Source organism: Lagenorhynchus albirostris, chromosome 1 (assembly GCF_949774975.1).
Source record: "Lagenorhynchus albirostris chromosome 1, mLagAlb1.1, whole genome shotgun sequence".
Taxonomy (NCBI): domain Eukaryota; kingdom Metazoa; phylum Chordata; class Mammalia; order Artiodactyla; family Delphinidae; genus Lagenorhynchus; species Lagenorhynchus albirostris.
Window position 1 is genome coordinate 129,595,043 of NC_083095.1, and position 27,157 is coordinate 129,622,199.

The 27,157-nt window shown below is 35.1% G+C and overlaps 1 protein-coding gene across 1 annotated transcript in view; it reads right to left on the reverse strand.

The window, feature by feature from the left end:
- MYO9A (myosin IXA) overlaps positions 1 to 27,157 on the reverse strand; it is a 266,091-nt gene that overhangs the window by 93,505 nt on the left and 145,429 nt on the right. The window contains exons 17-19 of the mRNA XM_060153325.1: positions 14,427 to 14,570; positions 12,885 to 12,924; positions 6,533 to 6,655 (exon numbers count right to left, since the gene is read on the reverse strand). Coding sequence (XP_060009308.1) covers positions 6,533 to 6,655; positions 12,885 to 12,924; positions 14,427 to 14,570 — 307 coding nt within the window. The remainder of the gene's footprint in view (positions 1 to 6,532; positions 6,656 to 12,884; positions 12,925 to 14,426; positions 14,571 to 27,157) is intronic.

Consider the following 27,157-nt stretch of genomic DNA (forward strand, 5'->3'; position numbering starts at 1 on the left):
CTTTGGGTTTAATGTTTTTCTTTTTCTAGTTTCTTAGGGTAGAAGCTTAGATTACTGACTTAAGGCCTTTCTCCTTTTCTAATAAGAGCATTTAATGTTATAAATTAACCTTGGAGTACTGATTTAGCTGCACTGCACAAACTGTGATATTTTATTTTCATTCCATTTAAAATATTTTTTAAATTGTCCTTCCTCTTTGACTCATGTTTTATTTAGATGTCTTTTTAATTTGCCAAATATTTGGGGATTGTTATCTTTATTTTATTGATTTCTGGTTTAATTACAGTCAGATAACATATTTTGTTTATTAGTATTCTATTTATCTATTGGCTTTTCAGCTACATCTCTTTGTATTGTTTTGTGTGTGTGTGTCTGCTCAACGGATAACAATATACTAACCTAATCGCACAGTATACTTAGAGTCAATATTTTATGATTTCAAGTAAAATTGAGAAGCCTTACAATCATACAGACTCCTGTTATTGCTGTCATATATATTACATCAACATACACATTTTCTTACTTTTAGGTGTTCTTTTCGTGTGTGTTACTGTAATATAATACACAAAATATAAAATGCTTGAATCATAAATATGCAGTATGATGAATTTTCACAAAGGGAATACACTCTTGAAACCAGAGCCCAAATCAATGAATAAAATATTAGAACCTTAGAAGTCCCTCTGTGCTCCATCCCACTGAACTTAGCAAGATCACTGTACATAGGCTACCTGCCTCCACCCTCCACACCTCAACCAAGGGTAACCATTATCCTTACTTCCAAGATGGTAAGTCAGTTTACCTGCTATTAAACTTTATATAAAGAGAAAGATACACTATGTACTATCTTGTATTTGTTGCATACAATTGTATCTTGTACATTTTCAGCACTATATAGTAGTGATTCATTATATGACTATACCACAGTTAAATTATCTGTTTAGGATGGATATCTGGTTGCTCAAGTTTGGGCTGTTAGGAATAAAGTTGCTATGAACAATCTTCTACATGTCTTTCAACTGTTTTCCAAAATGCCTGCATCAATTTATATTTCAATAGCAGTGTATAAAAATTCTGGTTGCTCTACATCCTTGCCAATACTTTGCATAATCAATCTTTTTTATTTCAGCCACACTGGAAAGTGTGTAGTGTTATTGCCTTACAGGCAGTTTTAATTTTCATTTCCCTGATGAATAATAAATAATATTGAGGATGTATTTGATAGGCTTATTGGCCTTTTGGATAACATCTTTTGATATAAGACAGTTTTGCTTGTTCAAGACTTTTGCCCATTTCTATTAGGTTGTCTTTTCAAGAACTGATTTGTGATTTTTCGTATTTTCCACATATAAGGTCTTTTTTCAGTTTTATTACAAGTATATGCATATACCCTGTAGCTTGCCCTTTCATTCTCTTAGTAGTGAGTTTGTGTTTAACAGTTTTATTGTATTACAATTTACATACTATAAAAATGTATCCATTGTAGTGCATAGATCAATGATTTTTTTAGTAAATTTATACAATTGTGCAACCATCATTACAATCCAGATTTAGAAATCTTCCACGCATCCCCTCAAAAGGTCCCCTCCTGCCTATCTGCAGTGAAAAACTGCCCCCGCCCAGTGTCCCAGGCAACCACTGGTTCACTTTCTGCTGCTATAAATAAACCACCTTTGAAAAAAATAATCCTCTTTAGACATCTTTTCCTCTCACTATAAAACCAATATGTATCTACTGTAGAAAACAGAATACATAGATACATATTTCGAGAATAAAAATCAGCTTGGTTGAGTTTGTGTAATGACTTAATTCTTAGTTCCAGAGGTAGAACTAGAAGTAGATTATTTTCTTCAAACCGATGGGCTTTTACACAGAGAACTCAGATTTCTGCCAAAAAACCCAAAGTTAGAAAAACCCTTAGCCAAGGAAGAGAAACACTTAGAATTTCCACCACTACAAGCAAAGGACTACACTGACTAATGATGTAGTGGTGGATATATTTCCCAGCAATCTGTGGGTCTCTGAGCAGCTAGGCATGCGTGTCTTGTCAGGCCAAGAGAGGGGCAGTAGTTTTATCCACATGTTTCAGCAGATATAACAGCAACAGCATGTGCATGACCTATTATCCTAAGAGAAAGCCACAAAACTCCTTTCAAAGCATTAATTGAGCAGACACATGGTACCTATGAAGTGGCCTCCTTTCATATACAGCTCTATGCAAAAACAATGCATAGTTTTTGCCTTATGATCAAGTTGTATCATCTCGCTCATAACTTAAGACTTTAGCTACTTAATTTGACAGTCTGGTGGCTAAAAGGATACTAACATTTGCTGGCAGTAGACAAAGTCTCAAAAGAGAATAATCCAGAGTAGGGTGAGGGTGGCTATTTACCTAACCACTGAAATAAGAAAAATATACATATGGTCTACCACCTTGTTATTTGTTTCTATTTGTTTAATCTGCTCTTTCTTTTATCCTGTCTTTTTAAAACTGAGTATACAGTTTACGCTTGAACAACACAGGGGTTAGGGGTACTGACCCTCTGTGCTGTTGAAAACCCACATGTAACTTTAAAGTTGGCCCCCAGTATACTTGGTTCCACCCTACCTGGAGTTCGAATCCTCAGATTCAACCAACCACTGATCGTGTAAAACTGTAGTGTAACTATTGAAAAATATTCCATGTGTAAGTGGACCCCTGCAGTTCAATCAAGGATCACCTGTATTTTATGATTCCATTTTAGTTCTGCTATTAGCTCATTACCTATGATAAGCTTTTATTTTTTTAAGGATTTCTCAAGACTTTACATCTTTAACGTATCACAGTCTGCCTTCAAATAATGCTACACCATTACCTGTATAGTGTACAGTATACAGGTAATGCTGTAACTTTACAACAGTATAAACTTCACAACAGTATAAACTTACATTTAGCCCCTCCCTTTTGTGCTACTTTTGTCATACATTTTATTTCTACCTCACAATATATTATTATTTTTTTCTTCTATAGTCAATTATCTTTCTAAAAAATTAAAAGAAGAGAAAAAGTATTTATTATAGTTACACTTCTATCATTCTGGCAATCTTAGTGTTTTGTATAGATCCAAAATCTATGGTTTTCTCATCATTTTTATCCCAAACTTAACATTCCTATAATGTAGATTTCCTGGCAATGCATTCTCTCAACTTCTGTTTGTCTGAAAAAGTCTCTATATAACCTTCAATACTCACGTGCACAGAATTTTAGAGTGACGGGTTTTTTTCCCCCTTTCAGTTTTTTAAAAATACTACTCTTGAATTCTGCCTTTCATAGCTTATGATGAGAAACCTACTGTTATTCTTATCTTCATTTCATGGCACATAAATGTTGTCTTTTTTTCTCTGGCTGTATTTAAAATTTTCTCTTTTTAACTGGTTTTAGCAATTTGATGTGATGTGTATTGGTGTTTTTAGGTTTGTTCTGCTTGGGATTTGGTGAGATTCTTTGATCTTTGAGCTTATATTATTCATAAAAATAAGGAAATATTTTGGTCATTATTTCTTCAAATTTTTTTCTGTATCCCCCTCTCTTGACTTTCCTTCTTAGATGCCAATTACACCTATGTTCAATGATCTAGTATTTTCCCACAAGTTACTAATGCTTTTTTTCATTTTTTCCATCTTTGTTATTTCTCTCTGCACTTTATTTTAAAGTAAATGTAACTTCTAATTCACTACTTCGGCAAATAGGTGTTAATCCCATCTAGCTTATTTTTATTTTCAAATATTACATTTTTAATCTTTGAAAGTTCCATTTGAGTCTTTTTCATATCTTCTATTTTCTTCTCATCATTATTCATGTTTTTCTTCGGACATATTTATATGATTTATAATAGCTATTTTGAGATCCTCATCTAAATGCTATTTCCATAATCTCTGTCATTTTTAGATCTGTTTCTTTTTCATTTTTCAATATTTATTTATTTATTTGGTTGCACTGGGTCTTAGTTGCAGCAGGCAGGCTCCTTAGTTGCGGCTCACAGGCTCCTTAGTTGTAGCATGCAAACTTTTAGTTGCAGCATGCATGTGGATCTAGTTCCCTGACCAGGGATAGAACCCCGGCCCCCTGCATTGGGAGCATGGAGTCTTCACCACTGCACCAGGAGGGAAGTCCCTAGATCTGTTTCTAACGATTGATTTTTTTCTCCCTTGCTATGGGTTGTTTTTTCCCTGATTCTTTGCATGCCTAATAATTTCAGATTGGATGCTAGTGTGATTTTACATTGTTGGATTTTGTTATATTTCTTTAAAGAGCAACAGACATTTTCCCCTGGGGCTGTTAAGTTATAAAGGATCACTCTGATTCTTTCAAGACTTGCTTTTATTAAGCTTTGTGAGGGCAGGTCCAGAGCAAAACCTTGGCATTTGTTTGGATTCCCTCTCCCTGGGCTATAGCAAATTGCCTTTATGCAGTAACCTGGGACTTGCCTCAATTTCCCTCTTCTCAGGGATCATAATCCTGCAGTGCTTACTGTCTAATATCTAAAAATATTCTATTCTTATCTTTTGTCCAGTTTTCTAGTTGTTTATAGCAGAAGGGCAATTCCTGTATCAGTTAATCCTTCATGAGTTCTATGATTTCATTTTGATGAAAGTAAATATTCATTCACAAGAAGTGTATGAAGTCAAAGACAGCTGGGTGCCATCTATCTCCATCACTTCTAATTTCCTCACCTGTACAATAAGAATGACAGTATTTATCTCACAGAATTGGAGGAAAAATAATGTATGTATATAAATTTTTAGTAAAGGATCTGGAGAATATAGTACTCATTACTTTTATAATACTTAACAATGTATTAGAAACATTAAAGATGACTCTTTTTGCAAATGTTAAACACAATACATGAATTTAATTTGAAAATATCCATAATTCCTGAATTTGGGGGATTTTAAGGGACATGATAGGATTGTAATTATAACTAAGTTTTCTTGTAGTAGCTATAATGTGTACTCTTCAGATTAAAGTCTGAGTTTGGTATACAGGCACCTGTAAAAGATCCAAGGTAACAAAATAAAGGACACAACAGCTTAATGGTTCTACCCTTCATAATTATGAGATTAATGCTTCCTTTTCAGATACCAAGCTCACCACGTTACCTTTTGATCAGAATTTGGCTTCCCACCTTGATCTGCTAATCAGGAGGAAATGTGATCATGAACTAAAAATTATAACAAGTCTGCCTATGACTCTTATTTCTCATTGTATATTAATAAACTTTGATACTGTTTTACAGCAGTGTTTATAGTTTATCAGTCAGCATGATATTTTTGTTCCCTGTAAATTCATCTTTGCATTTCTAAATCCATGAAGTGAAAACCCAAACTCTGGGATGTGAAGACACCACCGAGGTATAGACAGACCTGTCTGGTCAAGCAACATCTCTCTCTTTTTTTAAATAATCAAATACCATTAACCCATAGGATTGTGGTTTAAGAAGGATTTTTTTTTAATTCATGGCAGAGCTTCCATTATATATTCAATTGTCTTTCCTTTAACTTTATTAGCACCTAATAAGTTATAAGTTGTTTGGCTCTTCGATCTTGTTTTTTTTTTGTTGCTGTTTTTTTTTTAAAGAGCACTTTGACCAAGTAGCTTTTATAGAATCAAATTTTTGTCTAGGCCTACCGTGAAAATTGTCTAAAATAAAATGACATTTCTAGCCTACAGTTTGAAGAACTGTGCTTATAAATCAAACAAGATCATATCCAGTGATATGTTAGTAGATAATTTACATTCAGGTATCCTGGATTAAACAGGAGCATTGAAAAACGTGATAACATAGAAGTATAGCTATCGGCAGATAAAGAAATTTTTAGTTAACAGTGAACGACACTTCTGTGATAAAAGCATGAGGTAGAGTAAAATTATGTAAAGCACTGTTTCCTTTAAAATTTTCAGCTCTTTTTCATAAATATCTAGCAAATGAATAGAATGTTAGAGATGATTTGAGAAGAATGAGAAGAATTCGAAGAGAATTTTGTAAAGTTATTCTGGAGGTTATTTGGTTAATTGATTATGATCATATTTATTCCTAAATGCCCAGTTACAATGAAAGGAACTGGATTCCTATATACACAAAACTAAAATAAACAATCAAGAAAAAACTTACAATTCCATTGAGTTAAATGTTGATGGCAGTAGCATGAGGTTTAAATATATAGGGAGAAATATACATCATTATGTTAACAGTGACCATATCTGGGCAGTCAATTTTCTGATGCTTTTCTCCTCACACTGAAAATAATAAATTACTCTTTGGGATATGCACTATCCAGAGATACAAGGATGAAAAACAAAAGCACTTGACATTTTTTCCCCATCTTTGGTACTTCCATCCAAAATGGCCATTATAGTATAGCTTTTTAGTCACATGAATCATATCCCATTCAGGTATCTTGCAGATCACTTTGACCTTACAATGTCAATCTGAACAAAACAAATTCCTCTTTGTTAAAAATAAAAGGAAAAAAAGGTAAAACAGGAAACAACCTGAAACTGGGCACTGATGCTGGGAGGTTTCTTCTTCTTGTGCAAATGAAGAAGAGACTTGGTAATGCGATCCTGTAGGGTCAGTCTTGTCAGGTGCTTTAAAGACTTTACTTCTAGCAAGTGCTGAAAAGCAGGGGAAAAAAATCAAATTCTTCATATAAATTAATCTAAGAATAGGAAAAACAAAATTGTAAGCCAGTTTTCATTATTCATGCGTATAATGACTGTGGTGAATATGAGCAATTAATATTCAATGTCCATTTTTACCCTCCTTCTGCTTTCTTACAGAAGCTTACCAGCTAAAAAGAAACTACATTTCCCAAACTCTCTTACATCTCAGGTTCTGGATGTGATTTAAGTTCATCAATTCCCACACGTGAAACTGGGAAGGTCTAACTAAGGCAGAGGCTTTGGCTACTAGCTTATTTCTGCTGGCAAACATGTACACAGAAGTACTTAAGTTTTCGGTGGTCCCAGTGCCCAGGCACTACTTTTTAAAGTGTTGTGAGGCAGAGTGCAGGGCATTTGTGTTGTCACTGCAACTCTAGTAAAAGCACCTTAGCCCTGAAGCCAACAGTTGTAGCAGCTTCTTGATTCCTGGATTACATACACCACAGGTGGTATGAGCCTGGAAGCAGCACCAGTGATAGTGGCTTCCTCATTTCCTAGCTTTCTGAGTACAGCTGAGGTCAGTTCTGCTCCGTTGTTTTAATACTTCTGATGACTTCTGTCAGCACCTCTTTGAATAAAGTCCCTTTCTACTTAACAATATCTATGGTTGTTAGTTATCTGCAACTGAATCCCGACTCACACAGATAATAAATTAAATTCAATCCCTGGGCTATATTGTAGGTAAGCCAGGAACACGTACACAGAAAAAAAGAAAATGTAGTCCCTATCAACCCGCATCCTGAGGTCCTAATTATTAATCTTAAAAATAAGATATAAGTTACACATAAAGCAACTAAAGAATACAAAACAGGACACTAATAAAGTATTTTGGAGCTTTTTTTAGCTAATCATTAATCAATTTTTAAAATCCTACTAATTTATGGCTGTGAGTTTGTCAATGGAAAAAATGTATCTATACAGTTGTGCAACTGCATATGTTATTTTAAAAGTAGTAAAAGTTTTATTGTATGAGAAGCACAGAATTGAGTTACAAGTATGACAAATTAAAAGACTAAGAAATATTAATTTTGACAAGATAAATATTAAAAAATAAAAACTTCCAAGTGGCATTAAGTACAATATACATTTCAACAATTCCACCTAAGAAAAAATATTTTCAATAATGACAAAGACTTATTATCCGTATATAAGAACTGTAAAAAAAATCCTTTAAAAAATACATCCAGTGATAATAAATGAGCAGAAGACTTCAACAGGCAATTCTCAAAATATAAATGACAAGTAACATAATGACAATCAATCTCACTTTTAATCAAAGAAATACACATTTTCTTTTAAGGAGATTTTCTGCACATCAGATTGGCAAACATAGTAAAGGCTGATAAAACCCAGTATACATGAAATAGGCATATTTATGCACTGTTCTTAGGAATGCAAATCATTATAATCTTTCTGATAAACGATTTCACGTCTACATATTTATCTAAGGAGAGCTCTGAATGTTATTTCTGACAATGTACTTCAAAAAAATAGTGAAAAATTCTAAACAAAAGCAATAAGGAACTATACAGAATTTTTTTCATAAAGTATGCTTCATTCACACAACTGAATACTATACAGCTCCTAAAAATACTGTAACCTATATTTACTGACGTGGAAAAATATCTGCAAATACTCTTGACCAAAAAACCCCACACAAAACAATAATATATATGTAAATATATATAGTACATGTGTATATTGAATTTTGAGAGTTTATACTTAATTTTTATTAGTATTTTTGAATTCTTACAAAAAGATTCATTGTATATTAAGAAAAAAATAATTTCATATACTGGTCAGGACTCAATTAGAAGAGTTGTGTGGTTTACCCATAAGTAAAATGAAATTATCACCGAAGCCTAAAATTATTGCCCCCCCCAACATTTAAGATACTTCTGATAAAAAGACCTCGGAAATGGTTGCATTTTATAAACCATATCTAAAGCAATGGTAAAATTAATTACTAAATGTCACTATGTGAAAAAGGGTCAGATGAACTGTGAAAAATACAAGTAACTATTTTTTTTTTAACTATTAAAAAGTCCTTCCCATCAAGGAATTTAATTAGAAAGGTAAAAACAAAAAAAATCCACATTCATTCTTATCTCAAGGTCTTTCTAACCTTTTCATTTGCTTGGAATACTCTATAGCTAGACCTTTACATTGCTTGATTTTTCTTAGCATTCAACTTATAGCTTAAATACCCAAACTTTCTCATGAAGCTATTTTCTTAAATACCCCAAAGGCAGCCCCCATCTAAATCAATAATATGTCATTTTATTTTCCTCTTTGCACATAATATCATCTAAATCATCTTTTGTTTAGTTATGTATTTTTTTCTCTTTCTCTAAAAGAATCACTATGAGAGAGCAAGGATTCTCTGACTGGACTGTTTATCTCAGCACCTCCAATGCCTAAAACAGTGTCTGGTACTGCAAACTCAATAAATATTAGTTTGGATAAATGAACGAATGGTTAGCAAGTAATGATTTTTGAACAATGTTTCCTCAGCAACTGGAGACCAGTCTCTTGTCCACAAAACTCACCATGATTAGATCTATCAACAAATATTCAGTGATTACTACAGATTCTGTTCTAAGTGCCAGGAATACATTGCATTCAAGTACAGGGAAACAGACTATAAGGAAATTAAAAAATAAATGATAATCTGAGGGTTATTAAGATTTATGAAGAAGATAAAACAGGGCAAGGAAGAAAGGAGAGACAAGGCGGAGCAGAACAATGTGGAAGACAGGAGGCTAAGGAGGCAAGAGAGAGATAAATCCAGTCAAGGGAGAGCTTCAATAGTCCAGTATGATGTGACAAAAACCAAGAACTGAACTGTGGGCCCAAGATCTAGCAGAAAACAGATACGGAGTTAATTCCTTTCTTAGGTCTTCTGTTCATTATCTACTTTATTCCTTTCTTAATTCCATCTTCATTGTTTAGCTTATTAAGATTAGTCAGTTCATTCTTTTTTAAACAATTATTTACTGCTTGCTGTGCAAGGTGCTGTAGCCACAAAGATTAAGAAGATATTGCTCATGTTGTTAAAGACAACTAAAATGCACAATAAACTTACCTTCAACGTTTGAGCCTGAGTGACTACGAAAATTCAGTAGGGGAGTGACAAACCAAAATAGCTTTGGGGATCAAGTCTGAGAGATGAGCAGGGTGTCAAAGTAGAAATGTACAACAAGGGAACTGTCAGTAAAAGATTGAAAATTCAAAGGTAGATCATATTAGAAAGGTATATTTAATAGAAGTGATGGTTTCAAGGTATGAGAGGGAAAGTACTCTCTAGGAGAGAAATGGAAAGAACTATCAAAACAGAATTATATTAACAGAAGGCCAAGGGCTGTTGGATTATATGTGTTGAATATTTGCCTGTGTTTATTCAGAACTGTAATAAAAATAAAGCATTCTAAATCCTACCTATATCAATAAAATGAGGTGCCCTTAATACAGGTGACTGAATCTTATTTCCAGTAGCGATAAAAGTTGTAGGGATGCGTACAATAATGATTCATACTCAAGGTAAGAAAGTGGCTGCAGATTTCACAAAAGAGCAAAAGGGAAAAGAAGTTCAGGTTATCTACACTTCTGTTGCTTCCTTCCACATCACATAAATCTAACTTAACGCAACCAAAATATCTTAATCAGCAAATGACCATAGTCAATGAGGATATAGGATCTGTCACTTTAATTTTTTTTTTTTTTGCGGTACGCGGGCCTCTCACTGTTGTGGCCTCTCCCGTTGAGGAGCACGGGCTCCGGACGCACAGGCTCAGCGGCCATGGCTCATGGGCCCAGCCGCTCTGCGGCATGTGGGATCTTCCCGGACCAGGGCACGAACCCGTGTCCCCTGCATCGGCAGGCGGACTCTCAACCACTGCGCCACCAGGGAAGCCCGCCACTTTAATTTTATTAATATATACTTGTTTTGCCTTGGTTTGAAATGGACTGAAAGAAACAAGCAAAACACAAACACTCATTAAGCATAATTAGAAAAAATAAGGCATATTTAAAGAAGGGTAGGAAAGTAAGATGAAGAGTGAGGTTACTAAACAAAGCACACATCATGCCTACATGTATGTACACAGATGAGCCACAGCTTCAGCTCTAACATTCTGGCAGCAAATATGAAGAAAATGCTTATTATTTATTGAATACTAATCATGCACATACCAAATATATATCTCTCATCCTAACATATATTATCCTCCACATTACAAATGAAGAGACAGAGGTTAAGACAAGTTCGAGAACCAACTCCAAAAATCAAAGAGCAGGGACTTCCCTGGTGGCACAGTGGTTAAGAATCCCCCTGCCAATGCAGGGGACACGGGTTCGTGCTCTGGTCCAGGAAGATCCCACATGCCGCAGAGCAACTAAGCCCATGCGCCATAACTACTTAAGCCCGCGTACCACGACTACTGAGGCCTGCGCGCCTAGAGCCCATGCTCTGCAACAAGAGGAGCCACCTCAATGAGAAGCCCACGCACCACCGCAGCTAAGAGTAGCCCCCACTTGCTGCAACTAGAGAAAGCCCACACACAGCAGCAAAGACCCAACGCAGCCAAAAAATAATTAATTTTTAAAAAAATCAAAGAGCAGGTAACAGATCCATCATTTGAATGTAGGTCAGTTTGACTCCAAGGTCTATATTCTCACAGACTATGTTGCCTCTCTAATATTAAATATATGTACTTGAATACACAAGACACACTAAAATAAACAAAAGATTAGCCATATTTAAATTTAAAAGATGGAGAAATAGATGGGATTCCCATGACTGATGATTGAATGGAATCGTTCACTTCAGATGTATCCAACATATTCTTGTTGTCTATCATGTAAAGTTTAAGAAGTTATAAAAGAATGTATATATATGTATAACTGAGTCACTTTGCTGTACAGCAGAAATTAACACAACATTGTAAATCAACTATACTACAATTAAAAAGAAATAATTTATCCATTTGAGGAGAGGGTAAAGAACAGCACAAACACTAGGTCCAGAGGTGGCATTCAAAATACAAAAAGGCTAGAGAGACAGTGAAGGAAAAAAGAAAGACAAATGAATGATAATGAATATTTGACAATAAATGTAGTCTCCTCTCTTTCTCTCTACATAAAATTGTTTCATGTAAGACCATAATCACAAACCACTTAGGTAACTTTTCTTTGTGGCTTAAAACATATTTGTCACTACCACAAACCACATCAGCAGTACATTAAATTTTCTTTGGAAATATAAGGTGACTTAAGTAGAAGGAAAATTAAAGACAGATTCATTTTCTTCTTTCTTGAACTAGAGAATCATGACAATAAATAGCTCTTTTTCAGTTCTTTTAGAATTTTGAAATTATGCCCATTAACAAAGTTACAAACGACAGGACTCCTTCTTTGGGAGAGCACTAGAGAAAGAAAAACTCAGTAAGATTTTTCTTTCTTTAGTAAATTTAATAAATATTTTGGAATGTAGATTAGTGTAGGCAAATTACAACCCCTGGGTCAAATCCTGCCCACTGTTTTTATAAGATTTATATGGTTGCAAAAAGAATTAAATAATATATGATGGCATGTGAAAATTAAATGAAATTCAAATTTCAGTGTCCATAAATAAAGTTTTATTGGAATACAGTCACTCTCATTCAGTTACATATTGTCTACAGCTGCATTTGTGCTATGATAGCAGAGCTAAGTAATTATAACACAGACCAGAACAGATAAGCCTGCAAGCCTAACTGGACCTTTACAGAAAAACCTGGCTAACTAATGTTAACGATGATGAGAGTTAGGTAAGCATTACTTAGAAATTATTTTTAAATCAGATAAAATTCAGAATTTTATCTTAACCTGACTCAAGGAGAAATGAAAAGATCATATGCAAAGATGCAATTACTCAACAAAAATTTACATTTATATTCAGAAGCTCTTCAAACACTAGAAAATGGGACATATCACAAATATTTACCTGAACCATTAAACTTGGCCATTTCATAACATCCAGTATTATTTCTAAAATGGTTTCAACTGAATATACACAATTAACCTCTATTTTGGGTACAAATAAGATATTTCTTTTTTTGTTTATGAAGATCATTTGCATGAATAATAAAAAAATAATTATGAAATGGGGCACTAACAGAAAAATTTTTTTCGTAATACTCACCTTTGGAAGGCCAGGCTTGGATTTGAAATTTTTGTTTCTCCTATAGAGATAAATCATACATTAGGAAAAAAAAAAACACGGTAGAGACGAATGATTTCAAGGTCTCTACTAAAACAACAGATTATATACCCATTTCCAAGTTATAGGTCGCCTAAATGAAAACACTGTCTAATTCAACTAAGCAGTCACCTTTGGGAAGAACGGATAAGAGAAGAAAAGAGATGCCTGCTTTGTAATACAGGTACAAACACATTTAAGCCCGATGATAAGTAACATAATGTACATTCAAAGCTGAAGTTTCATTTTCTTTTGGATGTTAATAGGGCTCTGCATTCTTAAACCTAAAGAGGCATTGTTTCTGTCATTTTAAACTTAAATAGATGCCTAATTTCATGAATTTTTAAAATGTACTTTTCACTAAGACTCATGATCTTCCATTTTTAGAAATTAAAAATTCTCCTTTGCCCTTTTTTCCCTTATTCATAATTCAGTATCACACTTATATCAAATCTTTTTTATTTTTAATGACTACATACAGGGAATAAAGCCCAATGCTTATGAACATGGGCTGGGGTGTCAGGAAGACCTTGGCTTGAATCTAAGCTCTTTCACCTACTAATTCTGGAGTATAGCAAGACTTATACAAATTGAGCCTATTAACACTGTTAAGCGATGATTTAGGGATTAAGGAATCCAATTCAGTCACACTTTCAGCTAGTGGTCAAAAAATATGCTTTGGAAGTGTTTGAAATATGTTGATATAGGTAGCTAAGAACTTTTTACTTGTCTACCATGCATGGTTATATCTATGTCCTCAAACCAGTTCTAAATCAGGTAAGGAGAAATGGCAGGCTTGGGTTAAGTGTTATATATCACCATACAGGTGCCCCTTGAACAACACAGGTTTTGACTGTGCAGTTCCACTTATAAGTGGAATTTTTTTTCAACAGTTTTTTCAAAACTGTATGCTTCTTCTCTTGTTAATTGTCTTTCAAGTTACTGTACTTGATCTGAGGTTGGTTGAATCTGTGGATGTGGAATCACAGATACCGAGGAGCAGTGGATATGGAGGGCTGACTACAGGAAACACACAAATTTTTGACTGTACAGAGGGTTGGCACCTCTAACCCATGCAGTGTTGAGGGGTAAACTGTATATGGCCCCATTCACCACTTCATAAGGGATTTTCCTGCCCAATTTGTTAGGATTGCTAGAATTAAAGGACAACTGAAGTTAAAGACTAGGAATCCTAAAAAGAGCTATCAGTTTTTGCTCTCTCTGGATGTAGGGTCTGTTAAAGAGCAATAAAGAGTCATCTCCATAATAAGTATATTCAGTCTGATTCTCCTGGTGAGATGAAAACAAACACCAGCTTTATAATACAGGAGACTGTCACAGCTCTAAATTCTGACTACTTTTGAGTCTTGTTTCACTCAAAATTCTACTCATGAAAATAATGCTTCATGATCACCTCTCTTCGTTTTTAGCCAGAAATTTTAAATCAGTCATAAAAAGCAATCCACATTATTGATCAATACTAACGTGAGAATTCCATGGGCTCTCTCCAAGAGTTTGCTGCTAGCTGAATTAGCGAATATCCCATCTTTATCAAGCAAGGAGGTGTTACTGGATAGTCTGCTCTGGCGAATCCCAGTTCTGCCATTCCAGGCAAAATCAAATGTTTCACTGTAAAAATTAAATAGAGTACAATGTGCTTTGTTAATTGAGACATCCCTAAAACTCTATACATTTCTTAAAAAAGTAAAATAAAACTTTAAACACTAAAGTTAAAATTTAGAAAAAATGCTAAACCAGCAGAAAATGGTTTTATCAGAGAGATTACTGATTAATTTGGCTTATCTTTTACTCTTTCAGAACAAAAAATTTCTACAGATTCTAGCACATTCACATTCAAATGTGCATGAAGGTGAGCACATCATATAGCTAATACCTTTAAATATACCACTTAACAAGCAGTAAATAATATAATGTATTAAAATATAATGTCATGGCTTTTGTCTGTGTTTGAAGCCCAAACCCTCTTTCCTTTTGAAAAAGGATATATTAGTCACTGAGTGTAACCGCTTCTTTGAGTTTCACTTCTTTTCGGAGAATACTCATGTACGTAAAACATTAATAAAAACTGTATGCTTCTTCTCCTGTTAATTGTCTTTCATTAGTTTAATTTACAGGCCCGCAGCCACTGAACCTAAGAAGGCAGACGAAAAGTTTTTTCTCCCTGACAGTTTCATACTATATAATTTGATTTATATAACATTCGCAAAATAACAAAACTACAGAAATGAAGAACAGATTAGTGGGTGCTAGAGGATAGGAAAGGGACATGGAAGAAGGATAATACAAATAAGCAGCATGAATAAATTCTTTTATGATGATGAAAGAGCTCGGTATCTTGATTGTGGAGTTGGTTACACAAATCTATACATGGGATAAAACTGCAAAAAACTACCCATACACACACACACACACACACACACACACAGATTTTTTTAAATGGTGAGAACTGTAGTCTAATTAATATTAATGTAACAATGTAACTTTCCTGGTTTTGATAATATACTACCAGTATATAAGATGTCATTTAAGGAAAACTGAGTGAAGGGTACATAGGACTCTATGAACTATTTTTTTCCTTTGTACTATTTTTGAAACTTCCTGCTTTTGAAAAATGGAATATAACCTTAAAATATTTATTTTCCAATTAGTTCTTTATTTAAACTATACTACTTTTTAGATAGCCAGGACAATATCTTAAAAATCTTGTAATAGCTTTGTTCTGTCCTTCTGGTCAAGCTTCTTACTAAGAACAACAGAAGATAAAATAATAATCAAACATGCAAAACTTTATCTACAAAAATTTTCATCAATATCAAGAAAATTAGAAACAACCTAAATAAACAACAATTGGAAATAAATGAAAGAAGTTATATTATAACCACCCCCATGGAAGTCTATAAGGCCATTAAAAATCATGTGGGAGCAGCAAAGGAAACCATAAACAAGACCAAAAGAATGGGAGAACACATTTGCAAATGAAGCAACTGACAAAGGATTAATCTCCAAAATTTACAAGCAGCCTATGCAGCTCAATAACAAAAAAACAAACAACCCAATCCAAAAATGGGCCGAAGATCTAAATAAACATTTCTCCAAAGAAGATATACAGATTGCCAACAAACACATGAAAGAATGCTCAACATCATTAATCATTAGAGAAATGCAAATCAAAACTACAATGAGATACCATCTCACACTGGTCAGAATGGCCATCATCAAAAAATCTAGAAACAATAAATGCTGGAGAGGATGTGGACAAAAGGGAACACTCTTGCACTGTTGGTGGGAATGTGAACTGGTACAGCCACTATGAAGAACAGTATGGAGGTTCCTTAAAAAACTAAAAACAGAACTACCATACGACCCAGCAATCCCACTACTGGATATATATTCTGAGAAAATCGTAATTCAAAAAGAGTCATGTACCAAAATGTTCACTGCAGCTCTATTTACAATAGCCAGGAGATGGAAGCAACGTAAGTGTCCATCATCGGATGAATGGATAAAGAAGATGTGGCACATATATACAATGGAATATTACTCAGCCATAAAAAGAAACGAAATTGAGTTATTTGTAATGAGGTGGATGGACCTAGAGTCTGTCATACAGAGTGAAGTAAGTCAGAAAGAGAAAGACAAATACCTGTATGCTAACACATATATGGAATCTAAGAAAAAGAAAAAATGTCATGAAGAACCTAGGGGTAAGACAGGAATAAAGACACAGACCTACTAGAGAAGGGACTTGAGGATACAGGGAGGGGGAAGGGTAAGCTGTGACAAAGTGAGAGAGTGGCAGGGACATATATACACTACCAAATGTAAAATAGATAGCTAGTGGGAAGCAGCCGCATAGCACAGGGAGATCAGCTCGGTGCTTTGTGACCACCTAGAGGGGTGGGATAGGAAGGGTGGGAGGGAGACGCAAGAGGGAAGAGATATGGGAACATATGTATATGTATAACTGATTCACTTTGTTATAAAGCAGAAACTAACACACCATTGTAAAGCAATTATACTCCAATAAAGATGTAAAAAAAATTAAAAAAAAAATAAAGTAGAGAGAACTCAGGGATGGTAAAAAAAAAAAAAGGCTCATAATATACAGTTTGAGACACAGAAATGAGAACTACTCCTAAATGGTATTAAAATTTACATTTCCATGTCAATCTGTCTTAGTCCACTTTATAAGAAAATTGTTTCAAGTCTAGGCTTGTTGAGCTTTGCTGAGATCTCAACTAGGCAAGTCAGTTTCCATATCTAATATTTCTTAAAACAATATCTTATTGACTGCTGAGGGGCTTCATATTAAATGTCTTGAAGTTGAAAATGATACTGAACTTTAAGAACCTTAAAACTTTGTATTTGTATGCATGAATGTTGCCAGTCTTTGTCTTATCTTCCCAACCAAATCATAGGGAAAGGTGTTTTGTTTAACTTTATATCCCCACAGTGTCTAACATAGTGTTACCCACACATAGTAGGTGCTGAAGAAATGTTGGTTTTTTAAATTGACCCCACCTGTTTTGAGCAAGGTCTTCATATTACCCATCCCAGTGCTTCATACAAATGCTGCCCCTCTTGTCTCATTTATCCCCTTACTTTGACCTCCCTATGATTTCCATAATCTCTCCTTCATTTTTTTCTTTAATCTCTCTCTGCCACCCCTCTGCCCTGCTCCTTCCAGCCCTAAGTGGGACATGAGGCCTTATGCAGCATCCTCATCTCAGCACGTGCTGGCCTCTGTGTTTGGTGCTGGGGGAATGAAGAAGACTAAGCCGTGGTCCCACTCACAGACTAGTAGGGGACAGAGATGAGTCTGAGATGAACAGACTAGTAGAATAGGGGACAGAGATTGTCATATATCAACAGTGACAATAAGTGTGATAAATTCTGTAATTGAGACATGTACAAAGTGATATGATAAAAAGGAAGCAACCTAAGTGTCCATCGACAGATGAATGGATAAAGAAGATGTGGCACATACATACAATGGAATATTACTCAGCCATAAAAAGAAATGAAATTGAGTTATTTGTAGTGAGGTGGATGGATCTAGAATCTGTCATACAGAGTGAAGTAAGTCAGAAAGAGAAAAATACCATATGCTAACACATATATATGAAATCTAAAAATAAAAATGGCTCTGAAGAACCTAGAGGCAGGACAGGAATAAAGAGGCAGATGTAGAGAATGGACTTGAGCACACGGGGAGGGGGAAGGGCAAGCTGGGACAAAGTGAGAGAGTGACATTGACTCTCTATTTTTACATTTGGTATTTTACACTACCAAATGTAAAATAGAGAGCTAGTGGGAAGCAGCCACATAGCACAGGGAGGGCAGCTCGGTGCTTTGTGACCACCTAGAAGGGTGGGATAGGGAGGGTGGGAGGGAGACACAAGAGGGAGGGGATATGGGGATATAAGTATACATATAGCTGATTCACTTTGCTATACAGCAGAAACTAACAATGTAAAGCAACTATAGTCCAAAAAAGTTGTTTAAAAAAAAAACCATGTGGGAGAACAGTATTTAATGGCATAAAGAGCTGTCTGCATATATTATCAAATCTAAATATTGTTGCATGATACAGTTTTAAGACAATTATATTTATATACATGGAAAGAATATTTACCAAAAAAAATTTTAATGGACAAAATAGACATTTATTCAAAGAAGATATATGAATCATCAAAAAACATATACAAATCACTAATAAGCACATAAAAAGATACTGAACATCATCATTTAGGGAAATACAAATCAAAACTACAATGAGATACTACTTCATTCCCTCTAAGACAGGCAATAACAAAATGACAAGAATGTGCAGAAACTGGAACCCTTACCCATTACTACTGGGAATGTAAAATGTCCGAGCCACTCTGGAAAACAGTTTGGCAAACTCTCAAAATGTTAAACAAAATAGACAGTAACCATATAACACAGCAATTTCATTCCTAGGCATGTACTCAAAAGCACTGAAAACACGTCCACACAAAAACTTGTATATGAATGTTCACAGCAGCATTATTCATAATAGCCAAAAAGTAGAACCCAAGTGTTCATTAACTGATAAATGTGTAACCAAAATATTCATAACATGAGATGTTACTCAGCCATAAAAATTAATGAAGTACTGGTACATGTTACAACGTAGATTATTGAAAACATTATGCTAAACGAAAGAAGTCTCACATAAAAGGCCACATATTGTAGATTCCATTTATATAAAATTTCCAAAAAATATATATTTTTTCCAGAATAGGCAAATCTACAGAGACAAAAAGTAGATCATGTTTACCTACAGTGAGTGACAGTACGAGAAAAGGAAACATTCTAGTAAGTAGGAAACTTCTTTTTGAACTGACTAAAATGTTCCAAATTAGATTTTGGAATAGTTGGCCAACTCTTAAATGAATTGTATACTTTAAGTGGGTGAAATTTTGTGGTATGTAAATTATATCTCAATAAATCTATTTAAAACAAGGCCTCAGAAATCAGCAATGCTGTAACTAAAAGGAAATGTGGCGGTGTCTTCAAAATTCTGAAAAGAAGTTATTTCCAACCAAGAGTCTATACGCACTCAAATTTCCGATCAAGTGTGAGGGCAGAATAAATGCATGCTTAGTTATATAAGGAATCAAAAACATGTTCCTCCTATATATACTTTCTCATGGAGCTTCTAGAGAATATGCTCTGTAAAAGTTTACAAAGTAGATCTATAAAAGGAAATAATGGTAGAAAAAACTGTTGATACAAAACAGAAGAATAACATAAGGAATGACCAATACAAAGGTAAAGACAGCTGTGTGATAGATCTAGAGAACAAACCCCTCTGATCAAAAAAATGCCAGCAGAGATTTCTACAAGAAGATGAAATTAATTCAAGATGCATCTGTACATGATCAAAGGAAATTAAAACAATTGTCAAAAAAGCTTAGGGTTGAAATGGATATAAGCACCACCAAAGTGTAGAAGAAAATCTGGCTGAATAGGTGACTTTGGACTGAGGAAACAATTATTTAAATAAGTTATTAAAAGGACAAATAATAGAGAAAAAATTAATACAATTAACTACATTTACCATTTTAACCTTTTTTTTTTTTTTTTTTTGCGGTAAGCGGGCCTCTCACTGTTGTGGCCTCTCCCGTTGCGGAGCACAGGCTCCGGACGCACAGGCTCAGTGGCCATGGCTCACGGGCCTAGCCGTTCTGCGGCAAATTGTATCTTCCCGGACCGGGGCACGAACCCGCATACCCTGCATTGGCAGGCAGACTCTCAACCACTGCGCCACCAGGGAAGCCCCCATTTTAACCATTTTTAAGTGTACAATACAGTGGCACTAAGCACATTTATTGTTGTGCAACCATCACTACTATCTATCTCCAGAACTTTTAGCCAAACTGAAACTTTGTACCCATTCAACAATAACTCCCCATGCCCTCCAATACTATATAATATTATATAGCAACTAAAAAGAACAAATTACATGCCACAAGATGGATGAATCTTAGATAGATATTACTGAGGAGAAAAGTCACAGCAACCACATACTATATATTAGTATTTCTAAAACTCAAAAACTAGCTAAGCCAAATGACTCTTTGCTTAGAAAAACATATGTTTATTATAAAACTATTTTTTAGAGCATAGTAATGGTATACATAAAATTCTGGATAGCAGTTACCTGTGGGGAGAGAGGGAGAATGATCAGAAAATATATGATAAAAAAGTGGCTGCAGCAATACTAATAATCTTCTGGTTCCGAACTTGGGTGGTATTCATTTTATTGATATGCTTCCTAATGTACATGTGTGTTTTGTATATTCTCTTGTATCAAATGCTACCTTAATGTATAAAGGCTGAATCAAAGCTTCCTATTAAACATGTATACTGCACACTTCTTATGTTCCATTTCAAATCCCGTAAGTCTTACCTCTTATTCTAGCTGCTGCTATTGCAAATGGTACTGTAACTAGTCATACACACAAATTTTGTCCAGCGTCAAACAGGTGCTGCTGGCAGCACCTAGTTTCAGACTCCAGACACTTGCCTCTTGTCTGATGTAGGCTTCTGCTCTGCACTTACACAAGCAGAACTCTCTGTGGGGCTAGCAACCCCTGGAGCAATGGATTAGTCCCTCCTCTTTTCTTCCTCAAGGCAAATAGATGGTCCTGAGACACAAATCATTAAGCTTCTCAGTTGGTCCCACAGGGTTGAGCAACCAGTGGCCAACTCATTCATTGATTCTTGTATGGATTCTCCATCTTTCCCTTTTTTATTCCCATATCCCCCCTCCTGCTCCCTAGGATAACATTCTTAAATAAGCTACATTTATAAATAAACTATTTGGTGTTTGCAAAAGGGAAACCCATAATAAGCTGCCATAGCATACTCCATAGCAATTGTTTATGTCAGCCTCCAGCTGAAATACCACGAATTTGACAAAGTCATAAATTCACAAGGACAAAGAGTGAGAAGGAAGACTATGCAAGGGACAAGGAAGAGTAAAAGTTTAAAGTTGACAGACATGTAATAAGAGATGTAGTAGACTAGAAAAAATTAAAACCTAAGTATATGTGTACGTCAGAATCATAGAAAAGGGGAGTCTATAGGGGTAGGCATGATTGAGAATACACATATGCTCGTGTGTGTGTGTGTGTGTGTGTGTGTGTGTGTGTGTGTAGAGGCTGGGGTTTGGAGTGGGAGAGAGGCTAAAACAACAAAATGTAAGTTGTTCTCATTCAGAACTCTGGAAAGGGTCAGATATTAGAGATAACTGGTACCACTGCAAGGGTGATGCTGAATGGGGCTAAAAATAGGAAGTTAGTTTGAAAGTCTTTAAAAATGACCTAGATCCTTACTCTTACCCTATATAGTGAAGTAACATTCCCTTCCTCAAACCGTTCAAAGATTTTACTTTATAGAAAAGTTGGAAACACAGAATCTCAGGAGAAGTCAGAGACATTAGGCATAGCTAAAGGTAGGGGTGGGTGAGGTACACTGAAAACAGGAGGAATTAAGTGGAAGTATGCGTATGGAATCATGAGAAGCCCAGCTACATAGCTAGAACATCAGTAGCCAGATTTAAAAGCTATAGGCAGGGAAAACTGACTGACCCAAGAGAAACAATCTAGAGATAGCAGACATTTGGAAGTCACCAACTAAACACCGAGATCCCCGATTAATAACAAAATACATTTTCTAGCCCAAGAATCAACTGAGTGCATCTGTATATCCAATGATTTATTCTCTCTCTCTAGATGAAGATCTCTCAGGAATCTCAAAGTAACATGTGCAAGCTGAAACTATCACTCCCTCTTCAAAACTGTTGCCTCTTTTATGTTCCCTACTTAAGTACTAAGCCAGAAATCGAGAAATCATCCTTAATTACTCTGTCTCCTCACCCATTATATTCCACAAGTTTTATATAAGACATAGATTCCCCCCACCCTCTCTTTTCAGGAAACGAAGGCTACAAGAGCCACAATCTCAGAATACGAAGATAAACTGAGCCAAGAACAAATTTTTGATGACTCCCAAACCCGTGCTCTTTCTCCTATGTGTTATGTAAAGGCTTAAAATACAGCAAAAAGGTTTTACTGGTATTTTACACACTGAGTAACAGGAAGAGTCCCAGCATTAGAATGGCAGGCTCAATGGTGAAGTAGAAGGTTGGAAGTGAAAGAAAGCAAAAATAGGCTGTGCCTATTTTTAAGAGATGACAATCAATGGGATGCTGGGGAGAAAGAAAAAGCTCTGTGGGTACTTAAAAATCTTTGTGCCAGTTGGTTATTTCAGTGAAATGACTTGACGTAGGTATCTGTCTCAGTTTTTCTAGGGGCTTCCCTTAGCTTAGCACATTGTTATTAAGATTGATGGCATACACAACGTCTTTGTTCTCTATATACAACGTACTCCTTATATATACATTAGATCACTGTCATATATTTGTTGCATACATACAAAAATTATTTGCACAAAGCACAGAAAATCCAACACAGACTTCTCATAAACATTGAATCCTCATAAAATCAGATGAGAGACATATAGATTTTCAATTTTCCTCCTTAATACAGGTTCACATCAATGTGTACCCATGACCACCTACTGCAAGCCATCATCTCTTGCCAGAACTGCTATCCAATCCAGGGCCTCTCCAAATCATTCTCCATAAAGCAACCATAGAGATTCTTCTGAAATATCAGTCAGTCCCCTGCTTAAAAGCATTAAATAAATTCTCATTACCCTTAAGATGAAGTACAGCCTCTCCAATACGGCTAACAAAGCCCCACATGAACTAGCCTATGTCTATTTGTCTTTCTAGAGTCGACTCTCATCATTTCTCTCTTCTTACTCACATTCTTTTCATTCTTTATTTGTGCCATGTTCTCTAGAGAGAGCTCTCTTTTTGCTCCTGGACCATCATACAGGTTGCTCCTCTGCCTATAAAACATCACCCTCCTCTTCAAAGGGCTCACCCTTACTCTTCACTCAGATAACAGTTTAAAAGATTCTTTTTCTGAAAAACATTTCTGAGGCATCTGGCCCCATATCCAATTCTTTAAATACAGTACTGGCATACAAAATTTAAAAGTCCTCCTCTATGTTTCCATGGTATCTTATATTTCTCCAATCATATCACTTATCACATCTATCTCACAAAATATTGAATCTCCAGTTTCTGCCACACGACCTGGCACGAAGTACTTGTTAAATAAACAAATGATCTGGCAGAACGAGAAGTTGTCTCTGTCTTAATTTATTGCTTTATTTTTCTCTCAAGAACGATCTGACCTTCAGGAATGGAGTTACATGCAAATAATGCTCCAGTAAAAAAGCCACTAATTTTTAAAACAAAGGACAAACAAAACTATGTAAAAACACACAAATATCATTTAGGATAACCAACATACTATATATTAAAGTGAAAAAATTTGGAAAAGACTTTTGAAACAACTATAGAATACTTTTTTTTTTTGCGGTACGGGGGCCTCTCACTGTTGTGGCCTCTCCCGTTGCGGAGCACAGGCTCCAGACGCACAGGCTCAGCGGCCATGGCTCACAGGCCCAGCCGCTCCGCAGCATGTGGGATCTTCCCGGACCGGGGCACGAACCCGTGTCCCCTGCATCGGCAGGCGGACTCTCAACCACTGCGCCACCAGGGAAGCCCTATAATACTTAATGTTTTAAACTTATACTAAAATATGAGTATTATTTCATACTACTAATTTGCTATTATTATATGAACTGCTAATCACATATAACTGCTTACATTAATAACCAAGTTCTGTATTTTTTCATTAGGGTAAACAAAATACACTCTAAGACATGATCAAATGCCATGAGATTTATCTGGCTGTAACATATGAGAAATTACTCCAAGCTGTTTTATGTGACATCAAGTCATATTGGTTCTAAGAGAACCTTGAAATCCATTCACCTTTATAAATCATGTTAAATATGATAATTACTTTAAAAACCCTAGTAATAAATTATTTGACTTATCCTTCAAAAAAAGTATTTATTTTTGTTCTCATTGTTACATTTTATAATACAATGTCTCAGATGGTAAGCAGTCATTTACCCAGATCAAGAGGAAAAGTTGAATTTAAACAAAAATAACACTTTAGACAGTGAGTTTTCAGTTGCATTAAGAACAGAAATCAGGATCCACACATGCTACATAGTCAACTCTTAGAGGATAGGTTTATCCCAGTACTCAAATATGTGGTTATCAATATAGCCAAAGTCCTAAAAAATGGTGTCATAACCCACGAGTTTTAATGAGACATTCTAGTTCCTTAATGCCCTGGTATTAGCATGATAGTACAGCAGACCCCATTTAATTATAAAACATACCATATACTTCCACAATGTGCAAATTCATTATGTCCTTGTCTACAATAAATTCTGATAATACTCTTTTTGCCCCTTAAATAACAAGTTTCCAAAGGCATATTTTCCCAATATAGGGTGGTATATTTTATTCTTCACACAATCTTCTCTACAACTATTCAGAAGAGCTTTTTCCATCTAGGAACGAATGTATCTTTGAAACCAGGGCAGTCTTTTTAGTTATTCACATTAAGTGTCACTTCAGCAGCCTCTATTTACCATCTCTGCTTCATGATATGTAATTATAGGCTCTGTACTTTTTTCAAATCATATTTTGATACAAAGACATCTGTTTCCAGTTTATATCCTCTTACCAAAAAGCAACTGCCCACTCAACATTGATGAAAGTTTTCTCTCTCACTTGAGGAATATTTGCACTGGCTAAAAATAGTTTTACATTTGCGTTTCCTTGTTTTTATACAGACTACATCAATTCTTAGTCCTAGATCACCAGCAAATTGGATGTTCCACTCTTTCATTTAAGAGTCACTTATTAGGAGTGTTCCATAGGGAAGGTCCAAAAGACTCCACTTAGTAGATACAAGCTCATGATTTCATGACTGATTTGATTTCCTGAGTATCTATTGTTCTATCCTCTCTATCTTCTCACCAATTTTCTCTAAAATATGTCTAAAATAAACTCACCAATACAACAAACACAAGCGGGGAGGCTCTCTTGTTAAGACTGCTAGCTGGCCTTTTCCTGATAACATTACTTCAATGTCACATATCTTTCTTTATCTTTCTTTATTGTACGCAAAGGAAAAGAATCAAGCTGGTGTGATCAATTTCTCTGTGAGGAAGGGTCTCAAAAATGAGCTTATACACATCTTTACAAAATCAGTTTGTCATTCCATGAGTGCCTAAAATCACCTTAACTGCTTGAGCCCAGACCAATCTTAAACCAATATATCAGACTATTCCAACTGACATATAAAAAACAGAAGCCCATATAGATCACTTCAGGCATCCAAAATTGAAAGCAGTACAAAGAAACATAACTGGGAATTCCCTAGCAGTCCAGTGGGTAGGACATGGCACTTTCACTGCGGTGGCCCAAGTTCAATCCTTGGTCGGGGAACTAAGAGCCTGCAAGCTGCGCGAGTGGCCAAGAAAAAAACAAAAATAAAAACTAGGAATTAGGAAAGTTATAACCATTAAATTGCTTCAGGAAATGCAACAAGGCACAGTTCCTTTTTTTACCCAAATCAAGAAAATAAGTTCCTTAAGTTAGGGATCTCTAATGACCAGGGTGAGAATACTGCCAATAGATTGAAATAAAAAAGGTACACAGGTCACCAGATTAATGATCTAATTTGTTCTTAGGTAAAATCTAACATGCACATATAATGGTGATTTTCATCGTCAGCCAACTGTCACTGTTAAGAAAACAAAATGCATGCACTATTATAAAGACAGCCAGTAGTTCAATTTGCTGGCGTTAAAGATAAGTACAGTTGAGGTTGGATACTTGGGCTGTGATAGCTCTTGCAGGTTAAAATAGTGAACCTAGACTTCTTGTAATAAGCAATAAAGAGTTATAAAAAAAAGTTATGGAGCAGAGAAGTGATAATATATATTAGAAAGACATAGTAACTCAAAATGGAAAACCTGATCAATGAAATTATACTTTAATTTTAAATGACTGATCATCCTAATCTTGTATCTTACCAGGACACTAAGAAGCTCAATTCTCTTGATGTTTAAAATGTACACAGCAGACTCTAGACACTAAACAATGCTCTTTTGCTCATTTAAAGTACAATCTTTATAAAACAGTATGTGTAAAGGAAAAGGAGCTTTATTTACAAACTCAAAAAATTACTTACATTTGTTACTTTCAAATTTTACTTAAGAATTCTTCATTGAAAATGGTAAAAGGTAAGCTTTGGGTATCACACTCATCAAGAAAAGGTATCGGATAGTTTGTTGTAAATCAAACTACTCAATTATTACTTACCAATAAGATTTCTCCATGGAAAGAAGCAGAATACCCATTACTTTTGCAAAAGACATTTAAAACGCAAGAATGGTCTCAGAAATTAAAACGTATGCACTCATTTTTAATTATCCTGGGGAAACTTTTTTTACATTGTACAACCACTTTACTAGAGGCAATCTTAGACAATTTACTGTACTGTTAACTCTAACCTTTTTAACTTATTACACCATTTACAAAAGCTTTAAGAAATTAAAAGAAAAAAAGGCCCGATTTACTTCATACTTTTAAAGCCACAGAAGTATTAATAAGAATTCTAGTTATTTCTTCTTTACGTCCTTGAAAACTTAAGCCA